General features: G+C 46.9%; 1 protein-coding gene across 1 annotated transcript in view; it reads left to right on the top strand.

The window, feature by feature from the left end:
- sh3bgrl2 (SH3 domain binding glutamate-rich protein like 2) overlaps window positions 1–24,414 on the top strand; it is a 221,711-nt gene extending 197,297 nt beyond the window's left edge. Inside the window, exon 4 of the mRNA XM_072499816.1 lies at window positions 24,026–24,414. Within this exon, the coding sequence (XP_072355917.1) occupies window positions 24,026–24,040 (15 nt within the window). The 3' untranslated portion in view covers window positions 24,041–24,414. The remainder of the gene's footprint in view (window positions 1–24,025) is intronic.
- Window positions 24,415–25,187: the final 773 nt, after the last annotated feature.

The following is a 25,187-nucleotide window of genomic DNA, read 5'->3' as shown; positions in this document are numbered from 1 at the left end:
GAGGTGCGACGGCAGAGTCTCTCAGCGTAGTCTGTGTTGTAGGTCGACTTGAATGGGTTTGTGATCTGTAGCCCTTTCGGGATCTTGTCTGCTTTCTTTTCGAAGTTTAACTTCGGTGGTGGAGAAACTTCCAGAAGCAATAAATTGGTACAAAAGTAATAGCCACGTGGAGACATTTGAGATAATGAAGGAAAGCCAGCATGGATTTCTTAAGGAAAAATCATCTTTCAGTAACTTTTTGGAGTTTTTGTTTTTGAAGAGGTCACTGGGAAGGTTGATAAGGGCATTGTTGTTGTGGTGTACATGGACATCCAAAAGACGATTGATACACTGCCACACAACAGACTGTGAACAAAGTTTCAGCTCATGGAATAAGAGGAACAGTGGCAGCATGGATATGGAATTGACTGAGTGACAGGAAACCAAGAGTAGTGTTTAATAGATTTTGTTTGTGCTGGAGGAAGGTTGCAGTGGAGTTCCCCAGGGGTCACTGCTGGGACCCTTGCTCTTCCTGGTATGTATTGGACCTAGACTTTGGTGTACAGGGCATAATTTCAAAGTTTGCGGATGATACAAAGCTCAGAAGCATTGTGAACTGTGAGGAGGATATGGAACTTCAAAGGGACATAGACAGGTTGCTGGAATGGGCAGTAATGTGCCAGATGAAGTTCAATGCAGAGCAATTAGAAGTGATTCATTTTGGTGGGAAGAACATGGAGAAACAATACAAAATAAAGGATATATTATAAAGGGGCGCAGGACCTAGATGTACATATGCATAGATCATTGAAGATGGTAGGACAGGTTGAGAGAACAGTTAATAAAGCATCTGGGTTTCATTAATAGGGACATAGCGTACAAGAGCAAGAGGTGTTTTGAATTTCCAATGAGAGGATCTAACCATCGCCCTATTACATTTAATGGCATTACCATCGCTGAATCCCCCGTTATCAACATTTGTGGGGTTGCCATTGATCAGAAACTGAACTGGACTGGCCATATAAATACTGTGGCTATCAGAGTAGGTGATCCCCTAAAGGCCTCCTGATCCCCTAAAGCCTGTTCACCACCTAGAAGACACAAGTCAGGAGTGTAATGGAATAGTCTCCACTTGCCTGGATGAGTGCAGCTCCAACAACACTCAAAAAGCTCAACACCATCCAGTACAAAGCAGTCCACTTGATTGCTACCCCTTCCACCAACATTAACTCCCTCCACCACCAACACAGTCGTGGTTGTACTACAAGAGCAGTGTGTACCATCTACAAGATGCACTGCAGCAATGCACAAAGGTTCCTTAGGCAGCACCTTCCAAACCCTTGACTGCTACCATCTAGAAGGACAAGACAACAGGGAAACCCCACTACCTGGAGAATCCCCTCCAAGTCACTCATTACCCTGACTTGGAAATATGTCGCAGTTCCTTCACCGTCACTGGGTCAAAATCCTGGAACTCCCTTCCTAACAGCACTGTGGATGTACCTACATCATATAGACTGCAGTGGTTCACGAAGGCAGCTCACCACCACCTTCTCAAGGGTAACTAGGGATGGGCAACAAAAGCAGTTCTAGCCAGTGATACTCACATCCCATAAATGAATAAATAAAGAAGAACATTTGTATGAGTCATTAGTTCAGCCTTAGCTGGAGTATTGTATCCAGTTCTTAACACCATACTTTAGGAAGGAATAATTCTTGTAGCTTTTCCGGGGCTGCTATATTGCCGCCATGTGGAGGAACCAAAACAGTGCAAGACTCTAAATGCAGTCCAACCAGTGACCTGAATAGTGTCAAAATGAAGTCCATTGATACAGAATTGTTCTATTAACACTACCCAATACCTTTACCTTTGGCAACAGTTTATCTCATTGGTCATGAACTCCCAGTGATCAGTATCAATAACAGCCTGATCTTTTTCTCTTTCAACTTCTTTCAGTATTGTTACACACAAATGATACATGCATTCTGGGTTAGCCGTATTAACATGCATGATAATACATTTATCTAATTAAATACAGTTTTTCATTGTGTGTCTCATTCTCCTAATGTATCTGAATCTTGTAAAATCTGACTGCACTCCTCTACCATCTTAACCCTTGCGTGGATTTTGGTATCATCTGTAAACTTTGGTGAACGAACTAATTTAGCGGGGGATGCCATTTAAGGTGGCTAGGGATAGGTCCAGGTATTTGGGGATTCAGGTAGCGAGGAAATGGACGATGTTCCACAAGTGGAACTTTACGAAGCTGGTGGAGGAGGCCAGGGGGATCTTAAGAGGTGGGATATATTGCAAATGACTTTAGCGGGGAGGGTCCAAGTGGTAAAGATGAATATTCAGTCGAGCTTCATGTTTATTTTTCAGACACTCACTATCTTTATACCAGAGGCCTTTTTCGGAAGCTGGACATGATTATTTTGGACTTTGTACGGACGGGGAAGGTGCCAAGGGTTATGAGGACCCTGGTACAGAGGCTTGGGGGGGGGGGGGGGGGGGTGTTGCTGAACCTGCTTCATTATTATTGGGTGTCAAATGTGGCTAAGGTGCGGTGATGGTGGGAAGGAGAATGGGCAGAGTAGGTTAGGATGGAGGAGGTATCCTGTAAGGGGCCCAGCTTAAGAGCATTGGTGGCGAAAGGCCTGGAGGGGGGTTCCCTAGGTTGCCGGGATACACCCTGCTGGAGCGACTGCTGCGTCTGGATGTGGAAGGGGAGGGAAGAATTGGAGATCTATATAGGTGGCGAGGAGAGCAGGGAGGTGAGCGGGTGGTGAAGATTAAGGAAAAATGGGAAGGGGAGTTGAGAGGGGAGATCAGTTGGGGAGTATGGTGTGAGGCACTGCGTAAGGTAAACGTGACCTCCTCATGCGCAAGGATGAGCCTGATACAGTTTAAGGTGGTGTACAGGGTGCATATGACTCGGGCGAGAACGAGTGGGTTCTTTCAGGGAGTGGCAGATGAGTGTGAGAGATTTGAGCGGGGGCCAGCGAACCACACACACATGTTCTGGGGTTGTGAAATGTTGGAGAGATTCTGGGCGGGAGTGTTCGCGGTCCTAGCAAGGATAGTGGGGGAGGAGGTGGACCTGGACCCTTTGGTGGCGATATTTGGGGTTTAGGAAAAGCCGGATCTCATGAAGAGGAGGAAGGCCGATGTCATGGCCTTCGCCCCTCTGATTGCACGGCGGCGAATCATACTGGAGTGCCGGTCGGCATCGCCACCGGGGGTAGCGGCTTGGTTGGGTGACCTGTACGACTTCTTGCAGTTGGAGAAGATAAAATCTGAGCTAAGGGACTCAGCAGAGGAGTTTGAGACAAGGTGGGGGATGTTCATGACCGTGTTTGAGGAGTTGTTTGTCACGGTGTGGGGGGGAGAGTGGTGGGGTGAGAAAGGGGGGGAAATTGTACAAACTGTATAGTTGACTGTTGGGGAGCAAGTTTCCCGGGGTGTTTATGTGCTGTTAACATTTTTGATGCATGTTGGTAATAAAAATACATTTTTGTAAAAAATGACATCACACTGGTGTGTGGAAAGATTTAGTGAGGTGGAAAATTCTGACTTTAAACTTGCTCATTTCATTCAAATAGATGCAAATGCATTAAAATCAGGTTCTTGTCCTTTCTGGACGTGAACTGGATTACATCAGCAACGAGGACCCGGAAGATCTGGTTCCCAAATCTACCGGGAAAATTCAATTTTTGGCTTCTCGTGATATTTTACGGCCATGACAGATTTGCACCCACAGCTAACAAACCCGCAGAATCGTGCCCAGTGTAAGTGCATTTGTGCAGATGTAGGTAGCTGCAGAATTACTTGTAATATAAAAATATACTGAACGATGGGCAAAATTCTCTCCCAACGACGCGATGTCCGCCGACTGGCGCCAAAAACGGCGCCAATCAGACGGGCATCGTGCCGGCCCAAAGGTTCGGAATGCTCCGCATCTTTGGGGGCCGAGCCCCAACATTGAGGGGCTAGGCCGGCGCTGGAGGGATTTCCGCCCCGCCAGCTGGCGGAAATGGTGTTTGTTGCCCCGCCAGCTGGCGCGGAAATGGTGTTTGTTGCCCCGCCAGCTGGCGGAAATGGCGTTTGGTGCCCCGCCAGCTGGCGCAGAAATGCGGCGCATGCGCGGGAGCGTCAACGGCCGCCGACAGTTTCCCGCGCATGCGCAGTGGGGAGAGTATCTTCCGCCTCCGCCATGGTGGAGGCCGTGGCGGAGGCGGAAGGGAAAGTGTGCCCCCCCGGCACAGACCCGCCCGCGGATCGGTGGGCCCCGATCGTGGGCCAGGCCACCGTGGGGGCACCCCCTGGGGTCAGATCGCCCCGCGCCCCCCCCAGGACCCCGGAGCCCGCCCAAGCCGCCTGGTCCCGCCGGTAAATACCAGGTTTAATTTACGCCGGCGGGACAGGCAATTTCTGGGCGGGACTTCGGCCCATTCGGGCCGGAGAATTGAGCGGGGGATCCCGCCAACCGGCGCGGCCCAATTCCCGCCCCCGCCCAATCTCCGGTACCGGAGACTTCGGCGGGGGCGGGATTCACCGCGGCCAACGGCTATTCTCCGACCTGGCGGGGGGTCGGAGAATGACGCCCCATGTCTATGAAGAGAAAAGTAGATTTAAGAATGTCGTGGATTCTTTAGCAAATGGAAACACTTGTACTTTTTTACCGAAGTGCAAAGCCTCTATGCTTAATTTGCTTGCAAACAGTATCTGTTGCCAAAGGAAACAACATTAAAGACAGGATGAAACATGCCACGTATATGGCAAGCACACAGGCAAATACACAAGCTACGAGGTGACAAATTGGCAGAAATGGAACAATGTGCGTTTACAAATGATTTAGATTTTTGTCACGTGTACCAAGGTACAGTGAAAAGTATTGTTCTGCATACAGTCCGTAGATCATTTCATACTTGGAAAAAAAACGTAGGATATACGATAAATCCACAATGTAAATACATAGAAACAGCCATTGGGTGCAGAATACGGAGTGCAGTACTACTCAGTAGCGATGTGTGGAGAGATCAGTTCAGTCCATAAGAGGGTCATTCAGAAGTCTGGTAACAGCGGGGAAGAAGCTGTTTTGAATCTGTTAGTGCGTGTTCTCAGACTTTTGTATCTCCTGCCCGATGGAAGAATTTGGAAGAGTGAGTAAGCCGGATGGGAGGGGTCTTTGATTATGCTGCCCACTTTCCCAGGGCAGCAGAAGGTGTAGACAGCCAATGGATGGGAGGTGAGTTTGTGTGATGGACTGGGCTGTGTTCACGACTCTCTGTAGTTTATTACAGTCTTGGGCCGAGCAGTTGCCATTCCAGGCTGTGATGCAGCCTGATAGGATACTTTCTATGGTACATCTATAAAAAGTCAATGTGGATATGCCAAATTTCCTTAGTTTTCTGAGGAAGTATAGGCGCTGTTGTGCTTTCTTGGTGGTAGCGTCGACGTGGGTGGACCAGGACAGATTTTTGGTGATGTGCACCCCGAGGAATTTGAAGCTGTCGATCATCTGCACATCAGTGTGTATCATTCAGTAAACCCTAGCAGTGACTTTGCCTTTACCACTTCAGCATGACATGGTTCAATGGTTGAATTTGAATCATTTGCACAGTTACGGACCAAAAGTCAAACTAGGTTAGCGACTCTGCCAGCCGGTGGTCCATTGTTATGAAACTCTGTTGACTGCAACAAAACATTATTGACATGAGTGGCATTAATAGGACAGTTGCCGCAATTGTAACATCTCTCGAGAATGTTCACTGAAATAACTGAGGTATTCTAGTCCTCAATGACACATTAAGGGAACGGATGGCACGATGGCACAGTGGTTAGCACTTCTGCCTCATGGCGCCGAGGACCCGGGTTCGATCCCGGCTCCAGGCCATTGTCCATGTGGAGTTTGCACACTCTCCCGTGTCTGCGTGGGTCTCACCTCCACAACCCAAAAGGATGTGCAGGGTAGGTGGATTGGCCACGCTAAATTGCCCCTTAATTGGAAAAGAAAGCGTTTGCTTCAGCATGCTTAGAAAGTTCAGAGAACCATAGAATAGAATCCCTACAGTGCAGAAGGAGGCCATTCGGCCCATTGAGCCTGCACTGGCCCTCTGAAAGAGCACCCTGCCTAGGCCCACTTCTCCACCCTATCCCCGTATCCGCACCTAACCTGCACATCCCTGGACACTAAGGGACAATTTATCATGGCCAATCCCTAACCTGCACATCTTTGGACTGTGAGAGGAAACTGGAGCACCCGTAAGAAATCCATGCAGACACGGTGAGAAAAGGCAAACACCACACAGTCACCCAAGCCCGGAATTGAACCCAGGTCCCTGACACTTGAGGCAGGAATGCTAATAATGTGGAAAGAGTTGGAGATCTTGACATAGTAAATATGTTTGAAAAAGTCAGTCATCAGGGCGAATATTCAGCTTTTCTAGTGACACAGGAAATAAACAGATTTCTGCCAACAAGTACCATCGTCTAGCTGTCTCTGGACAAGTTACTGAGATATCCCTGTGTGATAATACCAGGTATTGCAGTACCTGAGAGAGGAATGACCATTGGCTAGACCGCGGGGTCTACCATTGGGTAATGTACATAGCCCCGCCCTGAGAGGCGGTGTATAAGAACCGATGCCGTCCCAGCAGTCTTCACTTCTGTAACATCGCTGCTGTATACAGTTCTATCTGATTAAAGCTGAATCGATATGACTCCTCGTGGTCTCAAGTGTATTGATTGTGCATCAATTTAATCAGATAAGTACTTTGAAGGATGGATCTCCGGATCAAGCCGGCGTGCCTTCAGCTCAGCCCTCACGCAGAAAACTCCGCTGCGATTTTTAAGCATTGGCTGGCATGTTTCCAGAGCTACCTCGATAAGGCTGCCGACACCCCCACGGAAAGGCAGAAGATACACCTCCTACGCTCGCGGGTCTACCCCCTGATCGAAGGGGCGGCGAACTATGATAAAGCCATTACATTCGCCCACAGAACCATATCTACGCCCGTCACCTGCTGGCAACGAGACGGCAGAGTCCAGATGAGACACTCGAAGACTTCTACCGGGCACTGATAGTGCTGGGCCAAAACTGCGGCTGCCCAGCGGTGACGGGAAATGAGCACACCAAACGTTTAATTCGAGACGCTTTCGTGGCAGGTATGGTTTCCCCCGACATTCGCCGAAGGCTACTCGAAATGGACATGCTGGGCCTCACTGAGGCCCGGGGCCCTGGCTGGGTCCATGGACGTGGCGTACAAGAACGCCCTTGCGTATGCCCCCGCGCGCACCGCGCCCCCCTGGGCCGCGTGACACCCGCCGTGGCAGCCCCCCAGACTTAACCGCTTAACCCCCAGACTTACCCACTAACTCCGCAGGCCTGCGCGGCAAGGCGCCCCGCTATCGCCGCCGGCCAACGCTGCTTCTTCTGCGGCCAGGCGAATCTACCCCGCGCGTGCTGCCCGGCCCGCACCGCCACCTGCAAAGGGTGCGGCAAGAAAGGCCACTACGCCGCGGTCTGCCTAGCCCGCGCGGTGGCCGCGGTATCCAACGAGTACGCACAGCCGTTTTTCCAGCCGCCTGCTGTCCAACCACAGCCGTTTTCCCAAGCCCCGACTGTCCCAGGCCCACTGCACTCCTTTTTCCCAGCCCCGCCGGCCCAACGCGCACCGCAGCCTTGGTCCCTCGAGGCAGCATCGCAGCCACAGCCATTCTGCCCCCCGGCAACCACACTGGAGGAGTGCGTGCCACCAATTTGTCCCTCGCCGGTCCAATCGTCCGAGTCCCCGTCCCCGAACTCCATGTGCGATCCATGGCCGGCGCCATCTTGGATGGGGCCTCAAGCCCCCAGCATGGCTGGCTACGCGCTGCCCGACCAAAACCCCTTGCTACAGCTAGCCTCCGCCACGCTGGAGCAGTTTGCGCCGCCATTTTGTTCCTTGCCGGTCCAATCGTCGGAGTCCCCATCCCCGAACACCATGTGCAATCCATGGCCGGCGCCATCTTGGATGGGGCCTCAAGCCCCCAGCACGGCTGGCTACGCGCTGCCCGACCAAAACCCCTTGCTGCAGCTGGCCTCCGCCACTCTGGAGCAGTGTGCGCCGCCATTTTGTCCCTCCCCGCCGCCATTTTGTTCCCCCCCGCCGCCATCTTCGGAGTCCCCGGACTCCATGTGCGATCCATGGCCGGCGTCATCTTGGATGGGGCCTGAAGCCCCCAACACGGCTGACGACTCGCTGCCCGATCTAAACTCCTTGCTGCAGCTGGCCTCCATTACCCTGAACCACAGTTGGCCCCAAACGCTAGCGAAGGCCACCACGACCATCGCCATCAACGGCCACGTGACGTCGTGCCTCATCGACTCCGGGAGCACGGGGAGCTTCGTCCACCCCGACACGGTAAGGCGCTGTTCCCTGGTCACCTATCCCACCCAACAAAGGATCTCCCTGGCCTCCGGGTCACACGCGGTGCAGATAAAAGGGTTCTGCCTCGCGAACCTCACTGTCCAAGGCAGGGAATTCCGCAATTTCCGCCTATACGTGCTGCCGCATCTCTGCGCAGCCACCCTTCTGGGACTGGATTTCCAGTGCCACCTACAGAGCCTTACTTTTAAATTTGGCGGCCCTATACCCCCCCCTTACTGTTTGCGGCCTCGCGACCCTTAAGGTCGACCTGCCTTCCCTGTTTGCAAACCACACCCCAGATTGCAAACCCGTCGCCACCAGGAGCAGACGGTACAGCGCCCAGGACCGGACCTTCATCAGGTCCAAGGCCCAAAGGCTGCTGAAGGAAGGGGTCATCGAAGCAAGCAACAGCCCCTGGAGGGCTCAAGTAGTGGTGGTAAAGACCGGGGAGAAACATAGGATGGTCATCGACTATAGCCAGACCATCAACCGGTTTACGCAGCTGGACGCGTACCCTCTCCCCCGTATTGCCGACCTGGTAAACAGGATTGCGCAATACAAGGTCTTCTCCACGGTGGATCTCAAGTCTGCCTACCACCAGCTGCCCCTCCGTAATGGTGACCGTCAGTACACTGCCTTCGAAGCAGATGCGCGGCTCTACCACTTTTTAAGGGTTCCCTTCGGTGTCACGAACGGGGTCTCGGTCTTCCAGCGTGAGATGGACCGAATGGTTGACCGGTACGGCTTACACGCAATGTTCCCGTACCTTGACAACGTCACCACCTGCGGCCATGACCAGCAGGACCACGACACCAACCTCTGTAAATTTCTCCAGACCGCGCACCTCCTAAATCTGACCTACAATAAGGATAAATGCGTGTTTAGCACCGTCTAGCCATCCTAGGCTACGTAGTGCGAAATGGAGTCATAGGCCCCGACCCCGAACGCATGCGCCCCCTCATGGAGTTCCCCCTCCCTCACTGCCCCAAGGCCCTAAAGCGCTGCCTCGGCTTCTTTATCTACTATGCACAATGGATCCCTAATTATGCCGACAAGGCTCGACCCCTGATCCAATCCACAATCTTCCCCCTATCGACGGAGGCCCGCCAGGCCTTCTGCCGCATCAAAGCGGACATCGCAAAAGCCACGATGCGCGCCATCGACGAGTCCCTCCCCTTTCAGGTTGAGAGCGACGCGTCCGACGTAGCTCTGGCCGCCACCCTCAACCAAGCGGGCAGGCCCGTGGCTTTCTTCTCCCGCACTCTCCATGCCTCCGAAATTCGCCACTCATCGGTCGAAAAGGAGGCCCAGGCCATAGTGGAAGCTGTGCGGCACTGGAGGCATTACCTGGCCGGCAAGAGATTCACTCTCCTCACGGACCAATGGTCGGTGGCCTTCATGTTCGATAATGCACAGCGGGGCAAGATAAAAAACGACAAGATCTTCCGGTGGAGGATCGAACTCTCCACCTACAATTACTAGATCTTGTATCATTCCGGGAAGCTGAACGAGCCTCCTGATGCCCTATCCCGTGGCACTTGTGCCATCGCACAAGTAGACCGCCTCCGAGCACTCCACGAGGACCTCTGCCACCCGGGAGTCACCCGGTTCTTCCATTTCGTTAAGTCCCGAAATCTGCCTTACTCCATCAAGGAGGTCAGGACAGTCACCAGGGACTGCCGAATCTGCGCGGAGTGCAAACCGCACTTCTACCGACCAGAGAGGGTGCATCTGATAAAGGTTTCCCGCCCCTTTGAACGCCTGAGCATGGACTTCAAAGGCCCCCTCCCCTCCACCGACCGCAACACGTACTTCCTTAACGTGATTGACGAGAACTCCCGGTTCCCATTCGCCATCCCCTGCCCAGACATGACCACAACCACCGTCATCAAGGCCCTCCAAAGTATTTTTACACTGTTCGGTTTCCCCGCATACATCCACAGTGATAGGGGGTCCTCCTTTATGAGCGACGAGCTGCATCAGTTCCTGCTTAGCAAAGGCATTGCCTCGAGCAGGATGACCAGCTACAGCCCCCGGGGAAACGGGCAGGTAGAAAGGGAGAACGGAACGGTCTGGAAGACCGTCCTGCTGGCCCTTCGGTCCAGGAATCTTCCAGTCTCCTGCTGGCAAAAAGTCCTCCCAGTGGCCCTTCACGCCATTCAGTCACTGCTATGTACTACCACGAACCAGACACCTCACGAACGTCTCCTTGTTTTCCCCAGGAAGTCCTCCTCGAGGACCTCGCTCCCAACCTGGCTAGCGACACCCGGAACCGTCCTACTGCGGAAACATGCGAAGGCGCACAAGTCGGACCCGTTGGTCAAGACGGTCCACCTGCTGCATGCCAACCCCCAGTACGCCTACGCAGCGTTCCCCGACGGACGCCAAGACACGGTCTCCCTTCGGGACCTGGCGCCCGCCGGAGCCCCACGCGTGCCCGAGCCACTGCACTCCCCCCTGCACCTGACCGGAGGGTCAGTACTGCCACCAGAACCCCGACCCAGAGCCGAGCAGGCACCGACGCCCCCTACAGGCACTCCTTCCTCCTGCCCATTTTTAGACCCTACAGCGCCGCCTAGGGGTGACAAAACTGCGGAAGACACCACGTTCCCGGAGTCACTACCGCCGGGGCCCTCACCAAGATCGCCGCCGAAACTGAGACGCTCCAGTAGGACGACTAGGCCACCCGATCGTCTGGTTGCAGCACCATGAAGAAAATAAACAATACAAGAACTTTCTCCATTACCCTCGACAGCATGGTACCTGCAATACCTGGTCCTACCATGAAAAGGCGACAGTAGCACTGGCCATCACCCCGCTGGTTCTTTTTTAACAGGGGGTGAATGTGGTAATACCAGGTATTGCAGTACCTGAGAGAGGAATGGCCATTGGCTAGACCGCGGGGTCTACCATTGGGTAATGTACATAGCCCCGCCCGGAGAGGCGGGGTATAAGAACCAATGCCGTCCCAGCAGCCTTCACTTCTGTAACATCGCTGCTGGGTACAGTTCTATCTGATTAAAGCTGAATCGATATGACTCCTCGTGATCTCAAGAGTATTGATTGTGCATCACCCTGCAAAGTCAGTAGCCCCTGAAGGTTATTCTTGGTACAAAGATAGGAAGGAGTGTCTTGGTCTCCAACAAGTTAAGGTAAGCTATAATCAGAAGTAGGTCTTTAACAATCCTCTATTCCTATTAGTAATTCAATAGAGACGTTGCACATCACTACATACAGTACAAGAAGAGCAGATTGCAACACAGCAGGTTACATACATGTTGTTTTATTCAGTTAAAACATGGGTGTCAAACTTAAATGATCCAAAGGGCCCAATTTCTCATTATGAAAGTAGTGATGGGCGAGACCAATAATGTTTTACAAATGATATATCCTTAAAGATGTATTTAATGAAACCTGGATATTCAAGTTATAAGAGCTTTAATAAGCTGTGTACATGCATCGCATCAGTAAATAAATTAAACAGATATTTAATTCTGAAAAGAAAGAATCGACGACAAAAGAAACATAATAAGTATTAAGTTGGGGCGGCACAGTGGTTAGCACTGCTGCTCACGGCGCTGAGGACCTAGGTTCGATCCCGGCCCTGGGTCACTGTCTGTGTGGAGTTTGCACATTCTCCACGTGTCTGCATGGGTCTCACCCCCACAACCCAAAGATGTGCAGCGTAGGTGGATTGGCCACACTAAATTGCCCCTTAATTGGAAAAATAAGATTGAAAAAAAATAAGTATTAAGTTGATCTGTCTGTGCCAGACACCTGACTACGTTTTCCTGTCACCAACATCTCGACGTTGGATTCCATGGATTTAGTGGAAGCTACTTTTAGGATAAGGTTCAATGTTTGTCAGTCGAATTTGAACACAGTTTGGATTTGTTACTGATCATTAATGATAAAGTTGCTCGCATAAATATGATGTGCCACAAATTGATAGTATTTTTAAGGCATAAAATTTCATTTGAATGTAATTCTCCCCCAAATAGTCATAAAAAGCTTGGATTTTCAGTGTTGTAAACTTTTTCTTCAGTTTGATGTCACATTCCAGTTCTGGTTCAGGCCAAGCGTTTTCCACAGGAAAAAGAAAACGTGACGCCGAATAACTGAAACTCAAGTTCATGATTCCTGAAGTCTGAAAATCTTTCCTCAAAAAGTGTTCACAGTTCAACAATCTTTTCTACATATCTCTTCATATTCTCACTACATGAAAACTCACTAATTCCAAACAAAGATTTCAATGTGGGAAAATGTGCCATGTTGCAAAGTGAACGCTGTTTTTCCCGTTTATTTTCTGACAGCACAAACCCATTGTTAATCGGCGCTCCGATCTGAAATAGCTGCTGCAGCGCTTGTCAGCGAGATTAGGTCCTGCCCCTTTCAGTTACATTAAACCCATTAAACAGTCACTCAGTCAGTAAAAAGTTATGTTTTCCCACCATTAAGTGAAAGTGATCCCATCTGCACTCCTAGATCCTTTAAAAATTCTGTCAGTATGCCAAGTTTAAAAGGTCTGCCTCTTTGTTCTCATTGTTTTCTAGAAAGTGAACATAGAATTTACAGTGCAGAAGGAGGCCATTCGCCCCATCGGGTCTGCAGCGGCCCTTGGAAAGAGCACCCCACTTAAGCCCCACACCTCCACCCTATCCCTGTAACCCAGCAACCCCACCTAACCTTTTTGGACATTAAGGGCAATTTAGTATGGCCAATCCACCTACCCCTGCACATCTTTGGACTGTGGGAGGAAACCGGAGCACCCAGAGGAAACCCAAGCAGACACGGGGAGAACATGCAGACTCCGCACAGACAGTGACCCAAGCTGGGAATCGAACCTGGGACCCTGGAGCTATGAAGCAACATAACTCACAACTGTGCAACGTGCTGCCCCCACAACTGTTTCTTTCTAGGAAGCACTTGATGGATTGTTTTATGGATCGTTTAATGGCTGCAGATGGGGAGAGGAGCCAATAACCACATCCCAGGAAGGACCCCCGACCTGAGCCTCACCAACCCATTACAAGACCCCCTGACCCCCATCTTCCAGGAAGGACTCCCCCTCGGCACCCTGGCAGCAATTGTTGGGAGGGTACCTACCACCTTTCCATCAGTCGAACGGCAAGCCGCCAGGTCCTCGCTCCTCAATACCTGCACCAATTCACACCAATCACTAATATCTTCAGCTCCAGCCTGAATCGAGGCAGATCATTACCACGATCATCTTCACAGTCACTGGGAAAGGGGCTCTGCCTCTGTCCTGAGCTTGTCATTGTAGCCTGAGCAGGTGGGAGATTTCTGTGAGGATGTTCTTATTGAAGTGCAGGTATCTCTCGAATCATTCCTTACTGAGAGTCAGGCAGGGGAATCAGATGGGTATAACTACTACTGAGAGCCCTTCATCCCCTCCTCACTGTCTTGCTCTCTGTGGCCTCTGTTCATTCTCCATGTTAGGCGGTATTCCAAGGGGAATGCTTACTGATGCCGCATCTGGCTACAGCTGATCTGTGCAGACTTTGCTTAAACTCAGCAAAAGGTTCTTCAGTGTCTGCTGCACTCATTCCCTGTCTACTTTCACAACTCTTAACAACTACTGAAAGGGCCAAACACTTGCAGAGTTGAAACAACATCCAGAACATCCTGCTGCTATTTCCTATGTTCTTACATCAATATGCAGATAAGCTATAAATGATTGATTCCTTTAAATAAGAGGTCCAGTCAGTTAGATGATTCAGCTTAACCCAGATGTGTGGGGCGGAATTCTACCATAATTTGTCAGAGTGTCGGCTCTGACTGAAAATCGGCATGATCTCTCCGGATGAACTGCCAAGTTTTCAGACCAGATTTTCCAGCACTTAGTGCACAGAAATCTGGGGGCGTGCTTTACACTGTCACCTTGGCAGGGTGGGGCTTGATAGAGCCAGCAAGGCCAGCTCCACAGAGATCAGGGCACCAGCTTTAAAGGACTCTCTGAACTGTGCTGGAATTATCCTCCCCGACACCCCTTTCCCCATAGACACTGAGGACCCCCCCACTACAATCATCCAGGGGAATGTCAGGGACTCTCTAACCCCCCCATTTCAGAGGGCAGTGCCAACCTGTGCCAGGGCCAATGCAGGTTATGGCCCGGGCATGTTCTTCTTTCATCCACAGGAGCCACACTTATTTTGATGCCCCTGGCGGGATCCCCTCGACTGAATCCCTCATAAAGCTGTTGTGAGCCTCACCGACGTGACGGGTATAAATATTTAGTGAGAAGGGATTATGTGGTGGGGAGGCCTGTTAATAATAATAAAATGTTTTATAATGTATTTAAATGAGGTTCCTGCCCTTTGTGGGCAGGAACCTCATTACGTCACAGGTGAGGGGCAGGGAAAATTGGGAAACAAGATCCCGCCAGCGAGAATCTCGCTGAGGATTTTGCACCAGCATCACCATTTATGCTATGATATGGAGATGCCGGGGTTGGACTGGGGTGAGCACAGTAAGAAGTCTTACAACACCAGGTTAAAGTCCAACAGGTTTGTTTCAAATCACTAGCTTTCGGAGCACTGCTCCTTCCTCAGGTGAATGAAGAGGAAGGTTCCAGAAACATATATATGGACAAAGTCAAAGATGCAAGACGATACTTTGAATGTGAGCATTTGCAGGTAACTAAGTCTTTACAGATCCAGAGAGAGGGGTGATCCCAGGTTAAATAGGTGTGAATTGTCTCAAGCCAGGACAGTTGGTAGGATTTCACAAGCCCAGGCCAGATGGTGGGGAGCGAATGTAATGCGACATGAATCTAAGGTCCTGGTTCAGACCGTACTCATGTGTGCGGAACTTGGCTATAAGTTTCTGCTCGGCGATTCTGCGTTGTCGCGCGTCCTGAAGGCCGCCTTGGAGAACGCTTACCCGAAGATCAGAGGCTGAATGCCCTTGACTGCTGAAGTGTTCCCCGACTGGAAGGGAACATTCCTGCCTGGCGATTGTCACGCGATGTCCATTCATCCGCTGTCGCAGAGTCGGCATGTACCACGCTTTGGGACATCCTTTCCTGCAGCGTATGAGGTAGACCATTTATGCTTGCAGCGGATGTAGGCTCAAAATTCCGACCATGGTTAACTGCATCAGAATACACTAAGCAGCAGAGGGACAGTGCTTTTCCAGAAATGTTTCACATTTGTCTGCAGTCATACATGGCGCAGTTTGCAAAATAACTTTTTCTGACTGCTTAAACAGTGTTAATGGAGGGTCATTTCTGCTGCTGAACTCCTGCCCAGATGAGCAATGTTAAGAGAGAAAGTAAGAAAATAAATACCTTTTTGTATAAAGCTTTATGACCAGACATCTCAAAGCCCCTTATAGCCGATGAAATCCTTTGAAGTGCACAGCAAACTCTCACAAACAGCATTGTGACACTGAACCAGATCATCAGATTTTGTCATGTTGATTGATGGGTTATTATTGGCCAGGACAACGGGGATAACTCCCCTGCTCTTATTATAGAATAGAATCACAGAATAGTTACAGCACAGAAGAAGGCTGTTAGAGGTGAAAATATTCACACAAAGGCCTGAGGATGAGTAAAGGAGCAGTTTATTGTATCAGAATTCTGGGAGAAAGATTTGGAGACTACGCAATATTCTTTTGCACTTGAGCTAAGGTTCGCATTGAGTTAATATACAGATTCAAGGGGCGGAATTAGTTGTATTCTCATTTACATACAATCAATCAACTATATTCACGTCACAATTCATTACATGCAGTCAATCAATTTTCTTAGCATCCCGGTTATCACATATATGGTTAAAGTGGGTGTTGTCTTACCCGCCCCTAACTTCATACAGAAGTCATTCAAAACTAACACAAGGATATGTCCTGTCTACAGCTGGGATCTTGAACTGTTATGGATACTGCATTCCTTGTTCTGTGAAGCTGTTATCAGCAGCTGTTGAGATACTCCCTATAAGTACCCATGCTTGGTTCTCATGAGGTAGTTTACACAGTTTGTAACTTATTGTTCAGGAAAGTGGCTAGTCCGGCTAGTTTGTGTCTTTAGTATTGCTTTAATAGCTCACAGCCATTTTGTGTACTTTCTGATATTAACAAGCATTGTGTATACACTATTTCTACAAATTGCCTCTTCTAAACAGGCATCTAAGCCAATGAATACCTTTTGTCTCATCAGAACTATTCGAAAGTAATATAGGAGCACAAATGTAGTTACAGAGCCACCTATAGTTTATATCATAGTCCAGTATCAGAAAATGTCCCCCAACATGTCCTCCTTTTGGTCCTGGAAGAAGTTTTCTGAATCCCAGATGACCACAATGATTCGATATGTGGGCAGCAGGGTGCGTTTAATTCGCCCTTTGGGGCATGTAACCTCCCAGATGTTCCGTACGAACACCGTGCATGTGATTAAAAGATCACGCCTCAAACGAACCCATTTATGTCACATTTAATGTCTTGATATCAATCATTTCTGCCTCCCTGACTAACTCTGCTGTCTGTCATTAAATGATGTTATTCATAGCAGTTTTCAAGTTAGCTCATCTAACGGTCCCACACTGCCACTAACTTTCACTCTGAAGTAGTTCCTCTGTGTGTGTCTGTGTGCTTTTTTTTTTCCAAAGCATAGATTTTTTGTTAACTGGTGGTAAAGCTTAACTGATTGACCGATCTTGAGTCTTCGTTCCCTCAGAATTTTTGCAAGATGTGGGACCATCTCTGGCTCTTTATAATCCTAATTCAAATGATCCTTGCTAGGCCTATGGTATTGGGCCTAAGGGGTCCAAAAGTTAAAGCGATAGGAGGTTACTGTGGCGGAGATGCAGTATTTTCCTTTTCCTGCGTAAACTTAAAATGCATGAGGGCAGGTGTAATCTCTAAGATACAACCATGAGTTCTGATTAACCCACATTTGTCCAACTCTCCCTGTCCCATCGGGTGGGGGCAACATGAGGGAGATCCCATATATTATCTCCGCGTATAGCAGAGGCCTCGATGAGATAGTACCTGAGGGAGGTGTTAGCCCGTACGATTCCAATGTCCTCCAGTTGGTTGTGAGGGTATGGCCCTGAGTACGGTATGATGATAGGGATCATCAGGACCATCTCTACCCCCGGTATCTCGTCCATTTTACAGTCGGGGATCACTGAGTATACTCTCGTTAATCCCTTCAGAATACAGTTGTCCAGCGTCCCTTGTCATTTGGCTAGCTTAGCCAGTTGTGGGCTGTCTATTCAATCAGGCACCTCCCTCCCCCCTTTAGATCAGATCAAGGTTGTGGCTTAGCTGGCCCTGTCAGAGCCTTCTGGCTGTCTCCCTTTCTCGGTCGATGAGTTTGTTAATTATTGTTGAATGTCTTAGTGTGTGTCCCTAACACTGTTGTTCCATTCAATTGTATACCCAGGCCTTCTTCTCCAAAGCTGGCTAGACCTTTCTCTGCTTTCTCTAGTATTCTCTTCCTTATTCCTGTAAGTTGTTCCACCTTTGCATTTAACCTTTGTATGTCTAGTGACGTTACCATAGAAGTTTCTGTGTTAAGTCATGTCACTGCATCATTGATTATGCCTCTTCTAACCCTGTGTAGGTTGTCATACCCTCAAAATCTAGTGGCACCCGTGTCATCGGTAGCCTGCTTCATAACAACCTTACTTAAAACACGATACATATTTATTTCATATTATAAACAATACCTGAACCGGCAAGAATTTCAGACACAACTTGTATACGCATCTGCTGTCTTTCCCCGAATGTACCTGCAGCCACGCATTAAAATAAATTCTATCATTGTTCCAGTCTCTGGCTGCTGGGATGCACATCCCATCAATAAAATTACATAAAGCACCATAGTTCAAACAGCTACGTTCATCCGGTGTCCGTTGTGAAATCAGTGGTGTTCCTGCGCTCTTATGTGCTTGTAGTTGTTCTGAGATCTCAAGAGCCATCACGAGTCCCCACAGCTGCTGCTGTCGTTCCAGCCTTTTTTGAACATTTAATCTAAAAATTTAAAGGAAAAGTGGAAAAGTGTCCTGGTCGTCAGCAGGTGTTAGGTGTTGTCCGTATAAAGTTTTTCCTGTAAGGGCCGAACACATCTGTTATTCAGGGGTTAGTAGTTCTCATATTTTACAACCTATTCATATCTATTTTCCTCGTGGTTATGCGCCTGATTCTGTTGCGCTTGAACCCGACCCTGACGTGCTTGTGCCTGTTTAATTAGCCAGTTTACAATAACTCAACTATCTCAAATTCCTGAAGCTACTCCAAATATTGTTCCACTTGCAGTTACTTGTCAAGTAAAACACAAAAGATCCATTCTGCTTGGGACAGAGAGGGTTAACTAATCTGAATATACCTGACTATTCAAAAATTAAGATTTGTAAGTTCCATTAAAAATACATCTTCAGCTGTTTTTTAAATTACTTTATCAGAGTTACAAAGCCAGAGCTCAGAGTGTGGACAGGGGCAAACTCCTAATCCAGCTCCTTGCCTGCTCCAAAAACCAATTCAACTGAATCCAATTCATGGTCCCCACAAGAGAGACATACCAAATCCAGGCATTAACAAGCATGGGTCAATTCTCTGCTGGTTTGAAAAGGGGTGGAGTAAGAGTTCTCTACCAGACGTCATTTTGTCGCCACCCTTCTTTTGTTTAAACAAGAAACATGATCATGGACATATTTTATTTACCCATCTGTCCTTTACACTTAATTCTGCAATCTCAGAATTAACACATCTGCGTTGTGTCAGGGAAGTTGTAACCCTGGACTAATCCAACACCGGATTGGTCATATGTATTTCAACTGTCATATGTATTTCAACTATCCTAACTTCCAATGAATGCCATAAAACTAATATTTTCTTATTCTTACATACCTGATTAAAATTCCTCGTGTATCAAAATTACCCTGGAAATGTAAATGATAACCTTTGAAAAGAAAAATGTGTTAATTTCACGCAAACTATGATCTTTAAATCACACTGTCAGACGACAAACAAATATCACCACACTCACAAAGGAAACCTAGCACTTCAGTGCTTTAACCAAAATTAGTTAGGTAAAAATCATTATGGTTCTTATTCTAAAGTTCCAAATTATAAACTCAAGGTTACTTCTCAGAAGATAAATCTTAGCAGAGATATATGAATATTCACAGACCAAACATACATTCTCACAGCTCACAAATATCAGAGTTAACTGTTAGACCTCTCTCATGGCTACAGATTCTCAAAGAGACAGCAGTTTCACAATCGCTTAATTAAAATACTGAACAAAATCTTCCATTCTACGTCATCATAAAACTTTATCTGTTTTATTCCATTTAAGTCAATTTTCACTGATTGATTTTATAGGCATTAGCTATTCTTAGAGACTTATATATTTTTTTACAGATGACCTGCTTGCTGAAATGGTAAAATTTTGTACAGAACCTAAGGGGGTGGAGAACTTGGAATGATGCCATTTGCGTCTTTTACGTGATCTCAAACTTTATTTATTCTTTCCTTTAATGTTACTCAAATTTCTTTCTTGTTCTTTAAAATGAATTCAGTTTTCAATGATCGCTATTTAACCAGTGTTTGAAAGAGATATTACTGGAGTTTTTTTATAACTCAAATGAATTGAATTACTGTCGAGTTTGAATGGCTTAATCTCAAACTGAAATCCGATCTCGCAAATTTGAAACGATCTGAAGTTCTTCTAGACAAGAATCCATTGTTAAGTTTCTAACCTTAATCTTGTATTGACTTTACTCCCCTTTTTTTGTTTTGGGAGGGGGATTTGTCATCCTCAGATATTTCTGAACAAAAAGCTGATTGAGCTTTTCAGCCCCTTTTTTTTACTGTGCCGCAGTGTGTCTTATGGAAATCCACCCGGCTTCTACTTTTATTAATTGGGTTACAACGTTTCTGGGACATTGTACCTTCCCCTCCTCATTCCTCAATGACCACGAGGTCTGATTTTTTGGATTTTTACTTTATTTAATTTTTTTTCCCCTTTGGACATGTCTAAACATTTAGTTAATATAAAATGTCCATCCCCAGAGAGCCTGTTTCTTTCCACTCTCCTTGGGACATTCCAGGAATGCTGCATGATCTTTTGGGCTAACTGTGTTAGATTTCCCAAATTCTGTCTTATGCCAGCAATGCCAACTATGACTGTGGTGTCCTGATTTTCCGCAATGTTTGCAGTTCTCTTTCTTTACCCCACAGTCGTTAGCCATAATTGTAACAATTTCCTGTGATTCTTTTGCCGGTTTGCACAATCTGTACTATCTTTTCTCGCTTTATTTCTATGCTTAAAATGATTTGGTGTGAATGTGGGAGAGTGAGAGCTCAATTCCTTTAAAATAGCCTGTTTTTCAAATGGTGTGAAGGCTTTATATCTGTCATTTACATTATTAGCGTAATGCTGCACGGGGACGCACTTCATTTCTGTCATTTGCTCTTCTAACTGGTGAACTAAGATGACTCCTGCCTTATTTGTTTTGCCGTATCTCGTTTTTGTTTATCCCACCAGTTTCTTTGTTCTACGGGGGCTGCATCAGGATCCCACCCATCTCTGATCATTGTCTTTTTGTACCAGAGTATTTTGCTCTTATCTGTACACCAGACTCGTTGATCCCCGGGGACCCCAGAAAAGCGGCCTCGTGCCTCTCTTTTCCATGATATGTTAACCGTGTCGTCTCTAGCACCCGCGTATCCGGTGTGCCTAGGTGACTGTGCTCAGAGGCTTTTACCTATCATCCACTCCCGTAGGGTGGAGGTCCTGGCTTGGCAATGTCACGGCAAGTTCCGCGACCGCGAACACTCAACAGTCTGTGCGTCTCGGATTCCCAACTAACTCTGGCCGTCATGTGAGAGCTCAATTGCTCCCTTAATTCAGGCTCAGCATGGGTCCTCGAGCAGCCGATTAGTACTAAAGTAAATGGTATAGCGGACCAACAAAACAAAACTTTAAAAAAAAAAAATTTTTAACTGATTTTTTTACTAGGGCTGGTTTAGCACACTGGGCTAAATCACTGGCTTTTAAACAGACCAAGGCAGGCCAGCAGCATGGTTCAATTCCCGGACCAGCCTCCCCGAACAGGCACCGGAATGTGGCGACTAGCAGCTTTTCACAGAAACTTCATTTGAAGCCTACTTGTGACAATAAGCGATTTTTATTTCATTTCATTTAATTTCATTCATTTCACTTGGACTTGATACCAGATTTGTTGGATGTTGCTTCGCCGTCCATCTGTCTCGCCGTGTGATTCTAATTTCAGGTGGTCAGAGGTTTGACTACTCGCCTTGTCCACCGGCTCGTGCGGCATCCGGCTCAGCAACCTCCTGCCAGACTACGCCAATTGTTAGAGGTGCAAATATTCACACGAAGGCCTGAGGATGAGTAAAGAAGCAGTTTATTATATCAGAATTCTGGGAGAAAGATTTGGAGACTACGCAGTCTCGCAATACTCTTTCTCACTTGAGCTAAGGTTCACATTAAGTTAATAGACAGATTCAAGGGGCGGAATTAGTTGTATTCTCATTTACATACAATCAATGAACTATATTCGCGTCACAATTCATTACATGCAGTCAATCAATTTTCGTAGCATCCCAGTTATCACATATATGGTTAAAGTGGGTGTTGTCTTACCCACCCCTAACTTCATACAGAAGTCATTCAAAACTAACACAAGGATATGTCCTGTCTACAGCTGGGGACCTTGATCTATTATGGGTACATTGCAATGCTTGTTCTGTGAAGCTATTATCAGCAGCTGTTGAGATACTCCCTATAAGTACCCATGCTTGGTTCTCATGACGTAGTTTACACAGTTTGTAACTTATTGTTCAGGAAAGTGGCTAGTTCGGCCATTTTGTGTCTTTAGTATTGCTTTAATAGCTAACAGCCATTTTGTGTCCTTTCTGATATTAACAAGCATTGTGTATACACTATCTATTTCTACAAATTGCCTCTTCGAAACAGGCATCTAAGCCAATAAGTATCTTTTGTCTCATCAGAACTATTTGAAAGTAATATAGGAGCACAAATGTAGTTACAGAGCCATCTATAATTTATATCATAGTCCAGTATCAGAAAATGACCCCCAACAAAGGCCATTCAGCCATCATCTCCAAGTTGCTCTGTAAGAGCATCTCATCTGGTATCTGAGGTATTATCATAAATATCAGCATTACAAGGGTTAATGTAGTGTCAAAAGTAGCCATTAGAGGGAGCTGCAGATACAACTATATAAGGGGAGGAGTGTGTGCAGGAAATAGCTAGTGAAGGTCATAAGAGAAGATAGTGTGAGAAGGTCAGATTATAGTTTATGTCAGTAGCGAGATTAGCAGTAGATGAGTGTAGTTAGATGTTATTGATCAGTTCTGTATTCTTAAGGACTAAGTGTCGAATCCCAGTTTTAGTAGTGTAAATAAAATCATAGCTTTGTTTAAGTAAAAGCAAAACTGTGGTCTTTGTGGAACACTATGTCAACCATCCTGAAATAAGCAACACAAAGAACACTGCAGTATCATCGAATAGCAAAAGTTGGGATCTGGTGATATTCAGTCCATGAAGAGGTTGTGATGTGTAAATACGCTTTCAGTGCCCATTGTCGACCTTGCCAGGGAAAGCTGGTGCTATGCAGTCTCAGAAGAGGGACAAAAAGTTAAGTATACAGTAATGAGTTTCATTTAAAGTTTTCTTGTGGACAGAATGAATGCTTCTCTGGACCCCATAGTAAAACCTGGCCCTTCCCCAACAGCAAGTGCATTATATACCTGCTCCCTCCCTGATTCACTTACCTGACTACCAGGAATGGTTCCTATGTGTCACTGGCTGTAGCCTTCAGTCTCTGGCCTTCATGTCACTCCTGCTGGGAATCAGATAGAGACTTGAACCTGGAATACGGTTTTGCAATCTAGGAGGCTCATGCTGGTGAGTCAAGAATAGTTTGTGCCGCCATCCCATGCTCACCTCTCACCCCAAATTAAAATCATCGACTGTGCTGTGGTTTAATATTGTGTGTCATTCCAAGGCACAATTCAGGTCACACAACTTGCGTTTTATGAATACAATTGAGACAATAAAACCATTCAGTATAATTTGCAGCTAAACTAGGTTCTTAGTTGAAGTAAAGCTCTGGGAACACGGGCACTATGTTTATTTTACAGCGTCAATTTGAGGGAGAAAGTTGGGTTTTTGTTACCATATTAAAATATTTAAAATTGGTTGCATGCTGAATCTTGTAATTTAGGCAAGACTCAATGGATAATAGCACCACGCCTGGGAGCAATAGATACACGGGAGTGCCATGTCTTGACCTGCTCAAGCAGACTCTTAGAGGAGTGATTGCTTTTTTAGAACCTGGAACACATGTGAAACTCACAACTTCTGAATTTGTTTTGCAAAGTTATCGCCTCTGCTGTAAATTAACTGATGAAAATTGTCAGCAATATATCATTTTGTTCATAAAATTTAGATGCAAATATTTGAAGCTGTACTATGAAGTGATGGCCTGTGTAAGGCTTTGCCCTGTGATAATTGCGATATTGAAATCGGAGCTTCCATTGTAATCACCTTTCAAAGTCATTTTTAAAGAAAAAACACCCTTCATCCTTTTTTCTTCTTCTGCTTTCTTCACCACAGGACTCTGAACCATAATTCCTGGAAGACCCATCTGTACCCTGAACCATTTGCCACGAGCGGAGCTGGCTCTAACTTGGCTGTACATCATTGAAAATCTTCATCGATTCAGCAAAATAAAAGCCTCTCGTTATGTCACCAAACATTGCTTCATATCCTGGTTTAGCCACAATAGATAATTTCTGCTGGGATGAATTTAAAGGAAAGTGATATTGATCATATCAACTGGACTTGGAATAATCAAATGGATTACCGGGATGGTTCTTGCTTGCTGCTTCCCACCTTGCCTTATTGTAGCTCAGTTTACTTGAATGGTGTTTTGTCTGTGTGCTGTCTTCACTGACATTGGAAGTGCCACGCTAATTAAATAAACATTCCCCAGGTCAATGTCAGCCGTGCAATGCTGTTATATGTGGAAGTGTACCACTTGTGCACTTTGGTTGGTTGTAACAGATAGGTAAGAGTTGGGCGGTCGGAACCGGATTGAAAGGTGTGATATTCTCAAAACAACACAAGCAGGCCACAATATTTGTAGGCCGTAAGACTTTGCTTGTTTGCCTGTATTATTTCCATTTCCACATTTAGAAAACTTGCAGAGAATATTGCTGAGTGATGCCAATTAATGACAGCTGTGAAGGCATGATACTAAATCACATACAACGGTATTATGAGACTTATTATTTGGAACTTTTCTCTCAACTAAGACATTGATTTGCCAATAATTTTGAATTCTTGCACTTGTTATCTTTTAAAGGCCTTTATCATTTATAATTAATTGTGCTAATCGGAATAATGTTGATCGCAGATCACATGTTTATTACTGACAAGAAAGGCAGTGCATCTAGAGATGCAATTTCTTTTTGTGAGCCACAAACCCATATACTTGTTCATTGCAGTTTTGTTTTGCTTGCTCTATTCATGTATGTTAAGGTCAGGAATCACAAATATTATTGACATAAAAGGTAGGAAAGCACACTGGGGGAAGAATTTTCCATTCTGGAATTTAAGTCTGGTGGTGGGCAGGAATGTCAACGTGATTCCTGCTCAGCAGTGGGACTGGTGAATCAATGCGATCTTCCACTTATCAGATCATTAATTGTGGATCAACGAGGTGCTCGGTGAATCTCGTGGTGGGTTGAGCAGGAAGTCACCCGTCCTGCACTTG

This window comes from Scyliorhinus torazame, chromosome 4, assembly GCF_047496885.1.
Source record: "Scyliorhinus torazame isolate Kashiwa2021f chromosome 4, sScyTor2.1, whole genome shotgun sequence".
NCBI lineage: Eukaryota > Metazoa > Chordata > Chondrichthyes > Carcharhiniformes > Scyliorhinidae > Scyliorhinus > Scyliorhinus torazame.
Note: the sequence above shows the minus strand (reverse complement) of the source record. Positions and strands in the feature narration are given on the sequence as shown.